At 34.0% G+C, this 15,659-nt stretch overlaps 1 protein-coding gene across 1 annotated transcript; it reads right to left on the reverse strand.

The window, feature by feature from the left end:
- Positions 1-651: 651 nt before the first annotated feature.
- Positions 652-13,340, reverse strand: LOC125646808 (protein starmaker-like). The gene is made up of 9 exons (XM_048873348.2): positions 13,247-13,340; positions 5,852-5,989; positions 5,371-5,522; positions 4,934-5,017; positions 4,548-4,675; positions 4,235-4,362; positions 1,692-3,561; positions 1,235-1,432; positions 652-905 (listed from the first exon to the last, which is right to left on the reverse strand). Exons 1-9 carry the CDS (start codon positions 13,279-13,281, stop codon positions 837-839), a joined length of 2,802 nt encoding a protein of 933 aa, XP_048729305.2. The 5' UTR covers positions 13,282-13,340; the 3' UTR covers positions 652-836.
- Positions 13,341-15,659: the final 2,319 nt, after the last annotated feature.

Consider the following 15,659-nt stretch of genomic DNA (forward strand, 5'->3'; position numbering starts at 1 on the left):
TGATAGTTAAATTGTACAACCCCCCCCCCCCCCAAGGGCCCTTAATTGGTGAATAAACATATCATACCTACCCAACATTGATAATTTTACATTAGAAAAACTAAGTATACATGTATATAATTATGTCCCCTCAACAAATGTGTCCAGATGTTACTATGTAAACTTTGAAAAAAAAATTGATATTACATCCCAAAGCTATATTTCAGCTTCGACTGAATATAGCTTTGGTTCATGTTAACTAGGTCAGTAATGAAGGTATAATTGCAGGATAAAATGTATATTTACAACAGTACTTGTTGTTTGTTACTGAAATGAAAAATACTATATATACATTCTATGCTTCTCACCATGACCAAGCTCAATGGTGGCAAAGCATAAATACATGACCTTGACCTTTCTCACTCAGACCCTGAACTTTTCAGTTCAACAAGAATGAAGTACATGTATGTGTTGGTGTTAAAATACTTCTAAGAACCTGCAGACATCGATACATGCACCTTGCCATTCACTGTGAATGAGTTTCAAATTATCGAATGTTAAACAAATGCAGAGTGAAAAGTAATACACCTCTCCAAAGTAAATAAAATAAGTAACAAACTCCAAAGTAAACAAAATAAGTAACAAACTTGCCAAAAAATATAAAGAAGCAAAAGAATTCTCCTCAAATTTTATTAACATACATGTATTCAGAACAATTTCAACATTTGTATACTTTGATGGGAAGGAAATACATCTCCTAGATAGACAAGGAATACAACAAAATTTAGCTTCATCAAAGTACTAGTATGGCATGGGTTTTTTTCCCATTCAGTCTGTTTGAATGATAACTTTCCATTTTAATCATGCATGTCTGTCCAGTCATTCAATATTCTGCGCACTCTCTCTAATGCTACAACTGGGGACACCTACAAAATAGAAATATAAACTTTTTTGTTAATAACATCTTTTGAACAGAAAGGAGACACTGGAACACATGATTTAGTGAAAATACTGTAAAGGGAAAAATATTTGCTTGGGTTTTAATTTTCACTATATTCACGATTATATTAACAATAACGAAAATAAAACCCAAGCAAAGTGCTGTTCAAAGTATATGAGGGTGTGAGTTCATACATGAGAAGGAGTTTATCTGCAAAATTTAAACCATAGTGAAATACCAAACGATAAAAATCACGAAATTTTAGCTCCGCAAAATGAAAGCCCTTTGCAGTAAATTATTACAGAAGAGAACTACCTCTTTGTACTGAAAGCTGAGGGACATTTCACGGGGATTCTTCTCCTTCAGATGGGGACACACCATGTTTAGTATTTTCTTCCATGGTAACAATTCATCACTTTTTGACTGCTTCCAAGGGCTTGTGTCACATGATTTCTGTAACCAAGGGCACCATGTTCGATGCTCTGCCAGAGGATCAAAACTGTCTTTTTCTTCCTGTAAAAGTTTTTGAAAAAAAAAATTCTACTCTGTAAAAGTTGTGTATTCAAATATTTTTATTGTTTTATAGGACACAATTAGACCACTTCTTTTCATGTTAGGAGTACAACACATTTTCTGCACAATCACTAGAAAACCTGGCTGTTTTCAAATGTTTCCTTTCAACTTGGTATAAAGAAGAAAATAAGCTTTTAATTATTTGGAGATTCTAAACATTATTTCTTAAATTTCAGGTTTAAAATTTAAAACATCATACCAATTTCAATCTCTTTCTTGGCAGCTCTCCAATATCAGAGGGACCATTTATCGATTCAGCACCTGGTGGCATATCTGGTGATTTCAGAGCTTCACCTGTCTCTTCAGTGGCAACAGCTTTAGTATTACCCCCATTCATTTCCTCTTCCGAACAACTATTGGACTTGACTGCATCATGACCAGATTTCATGTCTTTATCACTATCAGTACCTGTCTCCGACTTGCTTTCTGTTTCACCATTAGGAATTGTGTTCTCATTTTCACTGTCCTCTTCTTCTGTATGCAAATCTTTCTGGTCATGATTAAGTTCTAAACTCAAAGGACAAAAATTACCTTTGGTGTCAACACCATTTGCTGTTATATTCCCCTTAGTCTCCTCTGAACATCCATTGGACTTTACCAGTTCACAACTAGACTCTGTTCCCTTAATGCTATTAGTATCTGTCTCTGATTGGCTTTTTTGCCGTGTTTCACCAGTGGAATCACAGTCTTCATTTTCTTGTCCATCTTTGTCTGCTCTCCAATCAGAATCTCTTACAGAACTTGCTATATCCTCTTTGTCTTCATTTAAATCCCTCTCATCAGAATCTCTTACAGAACTTGCTATATCCTCTTTGTCTTCATTTAAATCCCTCTTATCAGAATCTCTTACAGGATTTGTTTTATCTTCTATGTCTTCATTTGAATCCCTCCCTTCAGAATCTCTTACATAACTTGCTATATCCTCTCCGTTTTCATTTAAATCTCTCTCATCTGAATCTTTTACAGGACTTGTTTTATCCTCTATGTCTTCATTTAAATCCCTCCCTTCAGAATCTCTTGCAGGACTTGCAGTTTTGTCTTCACTTGAGTCCCTCCCATCAGAATATCTTGCAGGACTTGCAGTTTTGTCTTCATTTGAGTCCCTCCCATCAGAATCTCTTGCAGGACTTGCAGTTTTGTCTTCATTTGAATCCCTCCCATCAGAATATCTTGCAGGACTTGCAGTTTTGTCTTCATTTGAGTCCCTATCATCAGAATCTATTGCAGGACTTGCAGTTTTGTCTTCATTTGAGTCCCTATCATCAGAATATCTTGCAGGACTTGCAGTTTTGTCTTCATTTGAGTCCCTATCATCAGAATCTCTTGCAGGACTTGCAGTTTTGTCTTCATTTGAATCCCTCCCTTCAGAATCTCTTGCAGGACTTGCAGTTTTGTCTTCATTTGAGTCGCTCCCTTCAGAATCTCTTGCAGGACTTGCAGTTTTGTCTTCATTTGAATCCCTCCCATCAGAATCTCTTGCAGGACTTGCAGTTTTGTCTTCATTTGAGTCCCTATCATCAGAATCTCTTGCAGGACTTGCATTATCGTTGCTGCCACTTTCACATGTATGACAGGTTTGTACTACTAACATGTCTAGAGAGTCCTCTGAACTCTTCACATCTTTATTTTTTGTCAATTCACTGTCATCAATGTCCATATTTGTCGTTTCCTCTGTTGAGCCAGAATGTGTCTCTGAGATTGAATTATTTCCTTTATCTCCATCACTTTCACACCTTTCACATTGCCCATCACTTTCACACCTTTCACATTGTCCATCATTAGCAGAAGCTCCATTGTCACTTGATTCACTCTGTCCCTGATCCACATTAGCACTCGACTCGAGTACATGGTCAGGTGATTTGTTTTCACCAGAATTTACATTTCCTTTCCCGACACCATTTTGATATTTGTTTTGACTGACGGGTTCCGTCAGACTCGGACTAGAATTTTGTGCAGTGTCACACTCACTCTCTTGATAAGTCTGGTACCAATGTGGACTCTTGTAGTTCCACAACCCGATGTTTCTTCGGCAGAAGTCGCAGGACAAGATATCTTCTACATCATCTGACCTGCAATACATTCATTGTTGATATCAATACTTTAGAAAAATGTGGGATATATGAAGATATACTCACCAAAGAAAAAATCTTATTCCCAAAAGTTTTATATAGTAATGGCTGTTGTTTTGAGTATGGTTTTTGTACACATCTACGTTAAAAGTTCCAACGTCTGCAAGATTTTGCATATTTTTCAAAAATCCTTTCATAAATTTTTTTTTTGTATGTACGACAAATAATAAATTAAAAAAATAAAAATTAATATAAAGTAAATGTAATGACAACCTTCAAGAATAAGATTCATAGTTGCTACTTTTATTCTATATATATCATATATATGAATTCAAATTATAAGAACTGATATAAAATTTGTGGGAAATACAATTGTCATGTTTGACACATTAGAAATGAAACTTTGAAAAAAAGATGCATTTCAAATCTCAACGATTTTGCTTATAAATCATTTTCCCCCATTGTTTTGAGAAGTCAAATCTAGCTCATAATATGCATGTCCATTGTCCATTTTAAAGCAATGGACTGTGCCCTTTACTGCAGAAAAATATAATGACCTTTCGATGTCCATGATGTGATTACTCAAAATAATCAAAGTGAAATAGAATTACTCTAGTGTCAGGTAGAATATGACAGAAAATTGGTAACTGTATAACCAAAATTTGTTTGATACCTGTTTTTCCATCCACAAAGTGATATGGCTGATGCTCTTTTCATAATTTCCAAGTCCTCCGTCCCCTCCCTACTAGAACTAATCAACTGGTGTTGTACAAGAGTTATTAGTGTTTCATCTGTGACCCCCTACAGCAAAGGAGAAAGTGATATTAAATTCCTGAGTCAAAAACATAAAAAAATCAATAGAGTACATGTATGTGAGTAATTAAGACACAAGTAAACGTATTCAAACCGAATATTTAGAAAGTGGTTGGTTTTACTCACTTCTAGAAAAAGGAGAGCATGTGCCTGTATCAGTGCTAATCTTTTACCTGAGTCTCCATTGTTGTGATGTTGATATAAGGAAGTTTATTTCCACATGGCAGCAGACTCTGTAACCGTTTGTTGAATTCTTCTTTAACCTCTGCTTTACTGTGAGTTGGAACACGAATCAGAGAATCTGTAATTGGAATTTAATAGTTCCTATTTTGAGGAGTACAAAGAAAGATTTGTAATGGCAATGCAGAATTTATCTCCATAAGATAAAATACTACAACACACATGTATAAACAAGTAGTGACCATTCATTTCTAGTTCAAGAATACATTAACCATTATTAAGTCCAAATAACAATGAATCGATCATTTTTATTCTTTGCTTGAAACCTGTTATCGCAGATGATGTGATTATAAAGAATTTACAGTATTCAAATTCTCACCTGGAGTTGGGTTTGACCTCCATTTGCAAGCATATTCATGAGCAGATGTAAGTTTGTCCGTTAACTTTTTAACACAACTTTGATCTGCAAAAGTAAATTTGTTTCTTTACTAAGTACACTGAACAATTGTGACTTAAATATGAATTCAAGATACAATGTTTATTATCAATATACTAAACTTGGAAAGCAGTGTCATAGTTAGAGAATTACAATAATCTTTTACCCAAGAGTCAAAACCTTTCCAGTCTTAATAGTTTGAAATTTACAATTAATGTTGGGTCAAAGGTCAATGCCATGGTCACAGAGTTGTCAAACATGGCACCATTAGAAAGACCTTGTCAAGCAATGTTCAAGTGTTTAACCACAGACAAATAGACAAAATACCTAAGCCCCCAAATCTTTGATTCAAGGGACATGATATGGTATATATAACTTACAGACTTTAGGGTCATAGTTCACAGGTAATGCAGCACAGATCACGGCCCGGCACACAACACACTGCAGCATGTCTGACTCCGAGTTTATCCAGCCATACTTTGCACACTGTAGAGGAGAGAGCTCTGAAGGTTTTCCAAACCATGTAGTAATATGATAAATTTAAGGAACAATAAATATGTCAACAAAACCATGATATATTGTAATACTGGTATGACAGAGAAGTTGGTTTTGTTTTTCATCCTTGAAAATCAAACACTTCACAAAAATTAGAAAGTGGTCCATATAGCTATGGGTATATTTATTTATCAAAGGTCAATAAAGTATCACATGAGTATGAAGTATGACATCACAAAAATAACAGATTTTTAAATTAGATTTTTTTGGGGGGGGTAAAGTACATAGAAAATAGAGGATTTTGTTAACATAATTTTGTATGCATCTAATATAGTCCGCTGCGGGAGCTTGACAAAAAAGGATACGGAGAAGGTTTGAACTCGTTGAAAGAAGGCATCTTTGTTCCAGGAATCCTGTGAATTCACATCTGAATCACAGTCTGCCAACTTCCTCTTTGTCCTTTGCTTTAGATTCAAAAGAAGACTCTCTATCTCAATAACTTCACTATAAAAAAAAATACAAAATGTAAAACTTCTAATTAACAATCAAAATATCTGAGAACATTTATAAGCACAAGATTTAGTTTTTATGAAGATTAAAATCATGTTGTATATCCCTTAATCCAGTCTGACTGAGATCAGCCCTTAACTTTATTTTAATTGTCGCTGCTGGCGCCGATGTCTGTCTTTGCAATTCTCCTCTTTAACTGTAACTGGTTCAAATTATTTGATAGCATATGACAAAGTATGACTTGTACTTTTCGTGCATGTAGATTTTGAGCATGGGGATGGTGTGGCACGGTTTGATTTTAATCAGACTGCCCTTAACCCTACACTGGAGAAACATCACATAAGTCTACAGCTCACAGTAATTTCATTATGCTCATATTCACTTTGCAAATCATTTGCATGACTCATGTATTCATGCTACAAATTTGAGAACAAACTCACATGTAGCCACCAAAGAGTGCACAAACTCCCACAAAAATTAATTTCATTATCACATGTCACCAAACATGTCAGCACTTTTGATTTGTCAGAATTTCTTAACTTTGAAATAATTTAAAGTTTTTGGTAGAAAGTGGTACATGTACAAATAGGGCAGTCTGTATATACAAAAATGAATTCATACAACTATATTTTTTTTTCAGAAAGAGCTCTTCTGAGGGGCGTTTCAGGAATAATTAGGAATCAAAACAACAAATGGTAGTACACACCTAGTTCATTTAATACAAATTCCTGATATTAAGTGCACTTAGAATGTAAAAAATGAATATCATTGGATAGTCAAATTTTAATTAAGTTCTCTGGCTAAATACTCAGTGAATAAAATTCATTTCTTGGTACATATTTGGCAACTGCAGAGATGGATAACTTCATTACAGATGTATGTACTCTGAAATCTTCTTGTCAGAACCAAATTTTAGATTGCCTGAACCAATGTACATATAGATATGTATTTCCTTTCAACATAATCACAAATTATTCTAATAATGATGAGATGTTTTTTACCGTGTGTTTAAATTCCTAAAAGACTATATAAACCCATCATATATTCCCCTGACTCCGGGTGTCAGTGTGAACAAATCTGAATCTGCTCTACATTAAGATAGTCACTTGATAAATTGTGCCCGTTTAGATTTAAAGATTTTTTGAAAATTTCATTTTGAATATTCTAATGTTAACTTTGAACCCCAATTGTGGCCCTGCCCAGATATACACTGTATATAATTGCTTTCACATACAAGTCTTGGCTTTTCTAGTTCATTAATTTTTAAAAGATTTTCTAAAAGTAAAATTCATACTAAAATGTTTATTACCCTCCATGAAATGTAAAAAGGTAAAGTATATGTAGGGGCAATGTGTAACAGAAAGGGAGAAAATGCATACTAGAATTCGAACCAGGGCCCCTTGAATCTCCAGTCAGGTGCTCTACCAATTAAGCTATCAGACCACTGGGGATTGAAGCCGTCTGACCTGTCACAAACACATTCCTCCCTCCTTATATGTTTTCACACCTAAAGACAACAACCCAGGATCTTTATCCCCTAGCAGGCATTTTCACCTGCTAGACAGATACAGTCGACAACACATGACTATGGTACTTTGATAATGAGAAAAGTCTCACGCACTGCAAGTACTGTAAAAAAAAAAAAAGATCAAGATGTTGCAAAATCCAAAGGTCCAGGGAAAATTTCTAACTTCCTTGGACTTAAAAGGTTGTTAACATTTCGTGTAGAAAGTATTAAATGCCCTAAAATTATGATTACACTGAATCATTCACCACTTGGCCAGAAGCTATCAAACAAATTGTTTAATAATAAAAGGTATGAAACTGACCACTATTTGCATATTCATATTTCAGCTTGCAAGTATCAACTCCATTTTTATGTGTTTTGTTATATTACTATCAGTTGTTCATGGGCTAGCAACTGACGATCTTGGACAAGTAACTTTATTACTGCCACTAGCCCCAGGGCTAGTAGTTAAATTTTATATTATTATACTTTCATGTAAAATACTTGAATCTGATTGGTCAAGAAACATTTGAAAAAAAATATTGTTACTCTCAGAGATGCCATTTTCACAGTATTTGTGCGAATTATGTTGCACTTGGAGCAAAAATTAAAAATCCACATAGCACATTTTTGACATGTTGCCTAAAAAGTGCAATATGTATGCGTACAAGAACCAAAATTTTTTTATATAAGCATTTCTATAAAAAAAAGTTATGCCACATCAAATTTTGGAAAAGAACCTGTGTTGCGGACACTACATTACACCCGTTACAACTAGTAAACTTATGCAAAGATAATGTTCATGGCCAAAATGGTTTTGGACTATGTACCAGAAAGAAGTAAATAAAAAAGAAAATTTTGTGGTTTTCTTTGAAAACAAGAAAAATTTTCATATAAATGTCCTACTAATATTTTTGCCCAATTTGTCTCCAATCTTTTAGGTTTATTTACATTTACAAACACTCATAAGACCTATATGATTATCATGTGAAAATGACATTGAATATTCCTAAATTCAAATAAATCTATCATAATATTCTGTATGTCTTCATTTCATTCTTCTTAAATTTTGAAAATACATAGATATTTTTGTTGCGGACACTACAGGTTATCCTACATTAAATATCTAATATATTGTCATTTATTTTAAAATCAATGTTGATAAATGTTTCTTTCTCGACTAATTCATGTGCCATAGGATCAACTCTGGAAAATTGGATATCAAAAGTTGTAGAATGGGTTTTTTGAGATGGGAATTACCATATAACATTGACCATTAATTTTTCCTCATTATATATTGTTATGCAGTTTCAAAAAATATTGATGGTGTCACAGATGTTCATTCTATTAAACATGTTCTAAGGAATGATTTTATAGAGTAAATTTCATAAATTAAAGAATTTACTGAGGACCCTTATTTGTTTTCTCTCAGATTTTATATTGTTGCGGACACTACTGAAGTATTTCTGATTGAATCCATATTTTATATGAATGAAGTAAATTATAAACCTTAAACTCTAACTTGTTTTCTATGTTAGTGAATGGTATAATATGATTGGAAAATTAAAAAAAAAAGAGGGGGGCTATAATGATACTTTTGGAAATAATACTTATATATCAATTATAAAGTGTATACAAGTTTGAAGTGTCATCTTTCAAACTAACCATCTGGGTTTTTTTTAATCAAGTTATCCAACTTTATCATCAAAAGAACAGAATATTAGAGATGTTTTATTATATTCACTTATTTCAGAAATATTGTAATGAAATAAAAGTGAAATGATAATTAATGCTGATGTAGACAATGCAAGTACTGTAAATAAATTTATGAACAACTCTTTTATTTATTTTTTCAAATTCAAACAAACTTGAACTTGGAACTAAATGTTGATTGCAAAATAATGTTAAAACAGTACTAATTATCAAAAGAATGAAATAACTTGTCGTTGGTACTGTTTGGGGATAACATTGACTCAGAAAGTATGACGCTAATTTTATCATTAGTTTCCCCAGGGCAGGAGGAATCTACTTTCTGTATTTCGTGTGAACAGGAATTGTATTAAGATATCCAGCAGTACTTTGGGGGGGGGGGGGGGGGGGGGATTTCAACCTCATTTTTCTCATTGTCCATAACTATGATCTGAAAATTATGTTTGTCACAAATAACATTTCTTTCTCTGCCCCTTTTGGTTTTAATTCTTTTCCTTTTTAAAGTTGTTCTTTTTTTTTTTTTTTTTTTTGTGTTCACCTTTTCTTGCATTTCATTTTCAATTTCAACCTTTTCTTTCACTCAAGATTTCTTTTTGTCTGTATTTTTCATTCATGTAATCTCTTTTTGTGGCAAGAAATTGGGGATTGTTTTTTACCCCACCCCACCCCCTCTCTCTCTATTTCTCCTTTTCCTTATTTTGTCTTTCTTCTATCTTCTCCCTTGATTTCATTAACCTCTCTGGGCTGCTCATCTTAGTGGCTTATTGAAATCTTTTAGTCTAAGACACTTAAGAAAATTGGAATACATATCATTACTGTAGTGTGCGTAACATAATTAAATTGGAATATATTTAGATTTATCATTACACAATTAATATCTTGACATATATTTGTTTAGTTAGTTTCCACTTTAGTTTGAAATATGTAACTTTAGACTGAAAATTGAAGGATTTTGAATATGTATACACTAGATGTTATGGGTGTAAATTTCGAGTTTGAACATATATTTTCACAATATTTTAATCCATTACATGTTTAAAGTAAATACTTGAATAGTTATAGTTATCATAAAGATAAATCATAATACATTTTCTTGAAAAAATCTATGAAATCAAAAAGCCGTTACGGACTCTACAGGGTTGCGGACACTACAAAACACAATATATCTGTCAGAAAACTTAGCAATACTGAGCTAGAGTCTGTTTGTTTGGTAGATACATTAGTAACTGTATTGCCTCTTACCAGTAAGAGTATAGAAGTATAAGTCATCAGGCATTCCAAAATATGCACATGATGCGGACATTACAGAATTTTGGGACATTTTTATGCCAGTTAGAGAAAAATGCGTCATTTTTTCAAGTTTGGAATAATCCACTCAAATTTTTCTATAATGTTTTATTTAGTATTCAACTCAATTTTCAATGCAAAACAAAAGTTGAAATAATGAATTAACATGTAGTTTTTTTACTTGTAAGTTTTAACATTGGAATTTTATAAAATAGCATAATGTACAAGCATTTTCACATATTTAAACATTATTTTGCTAATATTTTTTCGATTTACATACAATAAATTGCACGTAAAAGTGGAATAATTTCTCACTGATCTGGTTTCTATTACCAAAAGCTTCTTCTATAAATCTCTTTGAACAAAAACTTGAAAATAAAGCCATTTTTTAGCTGCAACAGCATAACACACAAAATATCCCTTTTTTCAGTTGTATATCTTGAATATTTTTTTTTGATAGAACATGGGACTGTTATATATTATTGGATTTGTTAAAGGTACCATTTGGGCAATATTTGGTCATATTTGTTATGGGTTTACTCATATATCTTGATGTAGAATGCATTATAACATAAGCAAGTATGAATTATCACCAATACTGTGAAAATGGCGAGAACAGAAAGCACGCGTTCCAGGGTGATAGTATCTAGCAACGGGTAACAGTACTTGACAACGGGTGATATTATTATATAAATATTGCATGTATTTGAGGGTAACATTGAAAATTTTCACCCCGAGAAAACCATTGTCAACCGAGGCGTAGCCGAGGTTGACAATGGTTTCTCGAGGGGTGAAAATTTCAATGTTACCCTCAAATACATGCAATATTTGTTTTATTATACTGAATGTTATGTAAACTGGAAAGCAGAAAAACTTACGTCTGTTGACATTTGATCAATCACTGTCGTGCGATATTTCGTATTTCGATGCGGGTACTCGCGTTTATTACAAACGCTCAAACGACGTCGTCTAGCAATCTACGGCGAACCGTACGCGCATAAATTTGACGCATGTGATAATTTTTTATAATATCACCCGTTGTCAAGTACTGTTACCCGTTGCTAGATACTATCAACCTGGGTCGCGTGTTTTCTGTTCTCAGAGGGTAACAATATGTTTTTTCAAATGCTTCTCGACCAATCAGGTTCGAGTATTTTACATGAAAGTATAATAATAAAAATTATCACATGCGCCAAATTTATGTGTGTACGGTTCGTCGTAGATTGTTAGATGACGTCGTTTGAGCGTTTGTAATAAACACGAATGGCTGCATCGATATACAAAAGATCGCATGACAGTGATTGATTAAATGTAAACAGACGTAAGTCTTTCTGCTTTGTTGTTTATATAACATTCAGTATAATAAAACAAATACTGCTACGTTTCGGTCGACAATGGTTTTCTCAGGGTAAAATTTTCAATGTTACCCTCAACTACATGCAATATTTATATAATTGCACATCCTGAAATGTAACAGGCAGGAAGAAAATGCAACAGGCCTGACAGGGATTGGAACTCGGAACCCCCTGAATCTCTAGTCAGGTGGTCTACCAACTGAGCCATCTGGCCACTAGCAATCATCAAACCTGTCTGACCGCCACATTTCTTTCTCTCCTTAAACTTCTTCATGAACATGCTGGAGACATCAACAGGTCCAGTCCAAAGACTATTTTTACTTACGTAGCTATTATTAGCTACCTAGGTATTTAAACCTACTTAAAGTAGCTACTTCTACCTATTTTTAAAAATATAAATAAATAATAATTAAGACACATCTTTTAAACAGGTCAGTCGTTTTAAGTATCATGTTGTGCATGTCCACGGCAAAATTCGGAGTGTAAAGAACATGACCCACGATATACTTAACGAGGATGGAGAATGTAGAGGAAATGCGTGAAAAATCGCCTCAAAAACCTTTAATGTAATAATGCATGAAGGAAATCTTTAAAATTAATACAGATTTGTAAGACATTCTAGACTTCTTATCACGTAGCTTTGATCCTAAGCTCCTAGAAAATGGAACTGGGTGTAGTTATTGATGCAAATTTGAAAGGTTAGAAAGTAATCATCTTTTGTCCAATATTTTTGTGGTATTCATCGTCAGTGTAAGTGAATCAAGAAATTTGGTACACACCATATTGTGCTGTTCCTGCATTTGGCCATGAAATGCAAGTAAAGGAAAAAGTAGGTAAATATAGCTACCTGGAGTTGGTTTAAGTACCTAGGTAGCTATAAGTAGCTACTTAGGTGGAAATAGTCTTTGGACTGGGCCCGATCAACCCTGGATCTTTATCACTTGATAGACGTTTTCTCCTGTCAGTTCCAGGGGCTGGTCTACAACCCTAAAGGTATTAGGGAGAAAATGCAAAGCACCAGACCGGGATTGGAACCTGGGGCCCCTGAATCTTTAGCCAGGTACTCTATAAACTGAGCAGAATCCATTTACATAAGGAATGTGTATTGTTCATAGAAATGATACAAGCGCCTAAAGCGGGCGGGCGTTTTGAATGTCTTTCCTGGTGGAATTAAAATATACCTATAGTATATATAATAAATATATATGAATATACGGACAATTATACGTGACGGGTCCCTGTGTTGCAAGTTATCAAGAAGTTCGTTAGCAAAGAGTAACCTGTATTTCAAGCTTACGCCATTTTAGGAAAAATATAAAGCAGAATTTGATACTGAAGTACAACTAGTATATGAGTGACATCCTAGGTTTGCGCCATATATCTTTTAATTACCTGGTGAAGGATTTTTTATCACGTCTACTCGCCATTTTGAAAGAAAAGACGTATATTTTACGAGTCAATTTATTTCATTGGCGTATAAGTAAACATTCAACCAATCAAAAAAGAGAATACATCAAATTTAAGATCTAGATCATTCAAAAGCTTAGTGGTAGAAGTCTCGTTCAACCAGATGCTTAGATGTTTTTCGTAAAACTTGAAATCGTTTTAGCTCACCTGAGGTGGCAGAGGACAGTTTCTTTGGTTTTGAAACATGTGGATAGGGGGTATACACCAAAGTCAGATTATGACAGACTAATGAAAAATCACATTTCCCTTTTATGTCAATACTTGTATTTCATATTAGTGTAGTTGATAAATTATGACCCTAAATTACAATTGGCAATGCATCAAATTCACTCATGGAAGCCACCGTATTACATCCGAGATCTATGTCGAGTGCGCGAGACATTCGAGGAGTTCCGATTGGGTCATGCCCCTTTCAACAGGGAGATAATCACAAAAATGCAAATATAAGGTGGGGGTCGTTTAAAAATCTTCTCAAGAACCACTGAGCCAGAAAAGCTGAAAATTACATGAAAGCTTTTAGACATAGTGCAGATTCAAGTCCACGGGGTTGGATGGGGCCACAATTGGGGATAACAGATTTACATGCAAATATATAGGGGAAATCTTTAAAAACCCTCTTCTCAAGAACCACTGGACCAGAAAAGATTTTATTTACATGAAAGCTTCCTGACATGGTGTAGATTCAAGTTTGTCAAAACCATGGCTCCGGAGGGTAGGGTGGGGCCACAATGGGGATCAAAAATTAAATGGGAATATATAGGGGGAAATCTTTTTAAAATCTTCTCAAGAATGAAAAGCTTCCTGACATACTAGTAGTATAGATTCAAGGTTGTTAATATCACGGCCCCAGGGGTAGGGTGCGGCCACAATAGGGGATCAAAGTCTAACATACAAATATATAGGGACAATCTTTAATAATCTTCTTCTCAAGAAACACTGGGCCAGAAAAGCTGAGATTTGCATGAAAGCTTCCTGACATAGTTCAGATTGAAGTTTGTAAATATGGCCCCCGGGGGTAAGATGGGGCCACAATAGGGATAAAGTTTTCCATGAGAATATGTATGGAAAATCTTTAAATATGGGCCAAGGTGACTCAGGTGAGCGATGTGGCCCATGTACCTCTTGTATTTGTCACTAATTAAATCTTATTGTGAGGCATCAAGATGTGACAAATTAAAATCTACTACACGATATATGATAAAAATGTCTTTCCTAAAAGTACAAAGAAAATTTAGTATTTCAAAGCTCCAAAGATTTGGGGCAAGTTGTAAAAATTGTACGTATTTGTTTAAGACAAGTAAAAAATTGGTACACAAAGAAATAAGTTTTGTTCCAACGAAACTAAATTCGTTCCCAGGAAATACCATTGAATTAATTTTGTTCTCACGAAATGAAATTCATTCCCAATGAACATGGTAATCTAATTAATTTCGTTCCTATATACGGAATCAACGTTTTTCAGACAAAATTAATTTGTTCCCACAAATCCACGAAATGAAATAGAAAAATGATAAGAACATTTCCACCTGTTCTAGACCAGCCATCTTACACAACCGTGCAAGATTGTCAACAGATTTAAAAATTATATTATATACCAGAAGTAAAAAATCTCTTGCGGTGGCCTTCAACTCGACATTTAGATATATCGACGACGTTTTAACAATAATAATTCTCATTCATATGTCGATTCGATATATCCCTGTGAACTTGAGATAAAAGAAACCATGGAGTTCTCCACATCTGCTTCGTTCTTAGATATTTTATTAAAAATGGATATCAACGGCAAACTAACAACTCAGCTTTATGACAAACAGGATGATTTCACCTTCTCCATCGTCAACTTCCCATCTTTATGTAGCAATATTCCGTTATCACCTGCATATGGTGTTTATGTCTCTCAACTGATTCTTCTGCGTGTGGTCAGTTTTTAAATCGAGGCAAGCTTCTGACAAACAAGTTGATGTTACAGGAGTTTCAACAGTCTCGTTTAAAGTCAGCATTTCGCAAATTCTAAAGGTCATTATTACGAGGAAACCAATATCACATAACCAATCTCGAGTAAGAGGTATATAATACGATGAATTGAAGTCAATACTTGTTTTTATTTCCTCCCATGCTTAGACATGTACATCACATCTTCAATCATACCCTCCTACCCCTTTGTACACTTTCTTGCCATTTGAAATTCACATTAACTGCTATGTACAGAAACATGTGTATTATGTGATGTCTATAGTATATATTGTTAATTTTGTGCAATAATTTCTTAGTGTGGACAGATTTTAAATCGTTACATTTAAGGAAAGGGACTAAGTTGCCGATAATTTTGATTATAGAT

Source organism: Ostrea edulis, chromosome 6 (assembly GCF_947568905.1).
Source record: "Ostrea edulis chromosome 6, xbOstEdul1.1, whole genome shotgun sequence".
NCBI classification, from domain to species: Eukaryota; Metazoa; Mollusca; class Bivalvia; order Ostreida; family Ostreidae; genus Ostrea; species Ostrea edulis.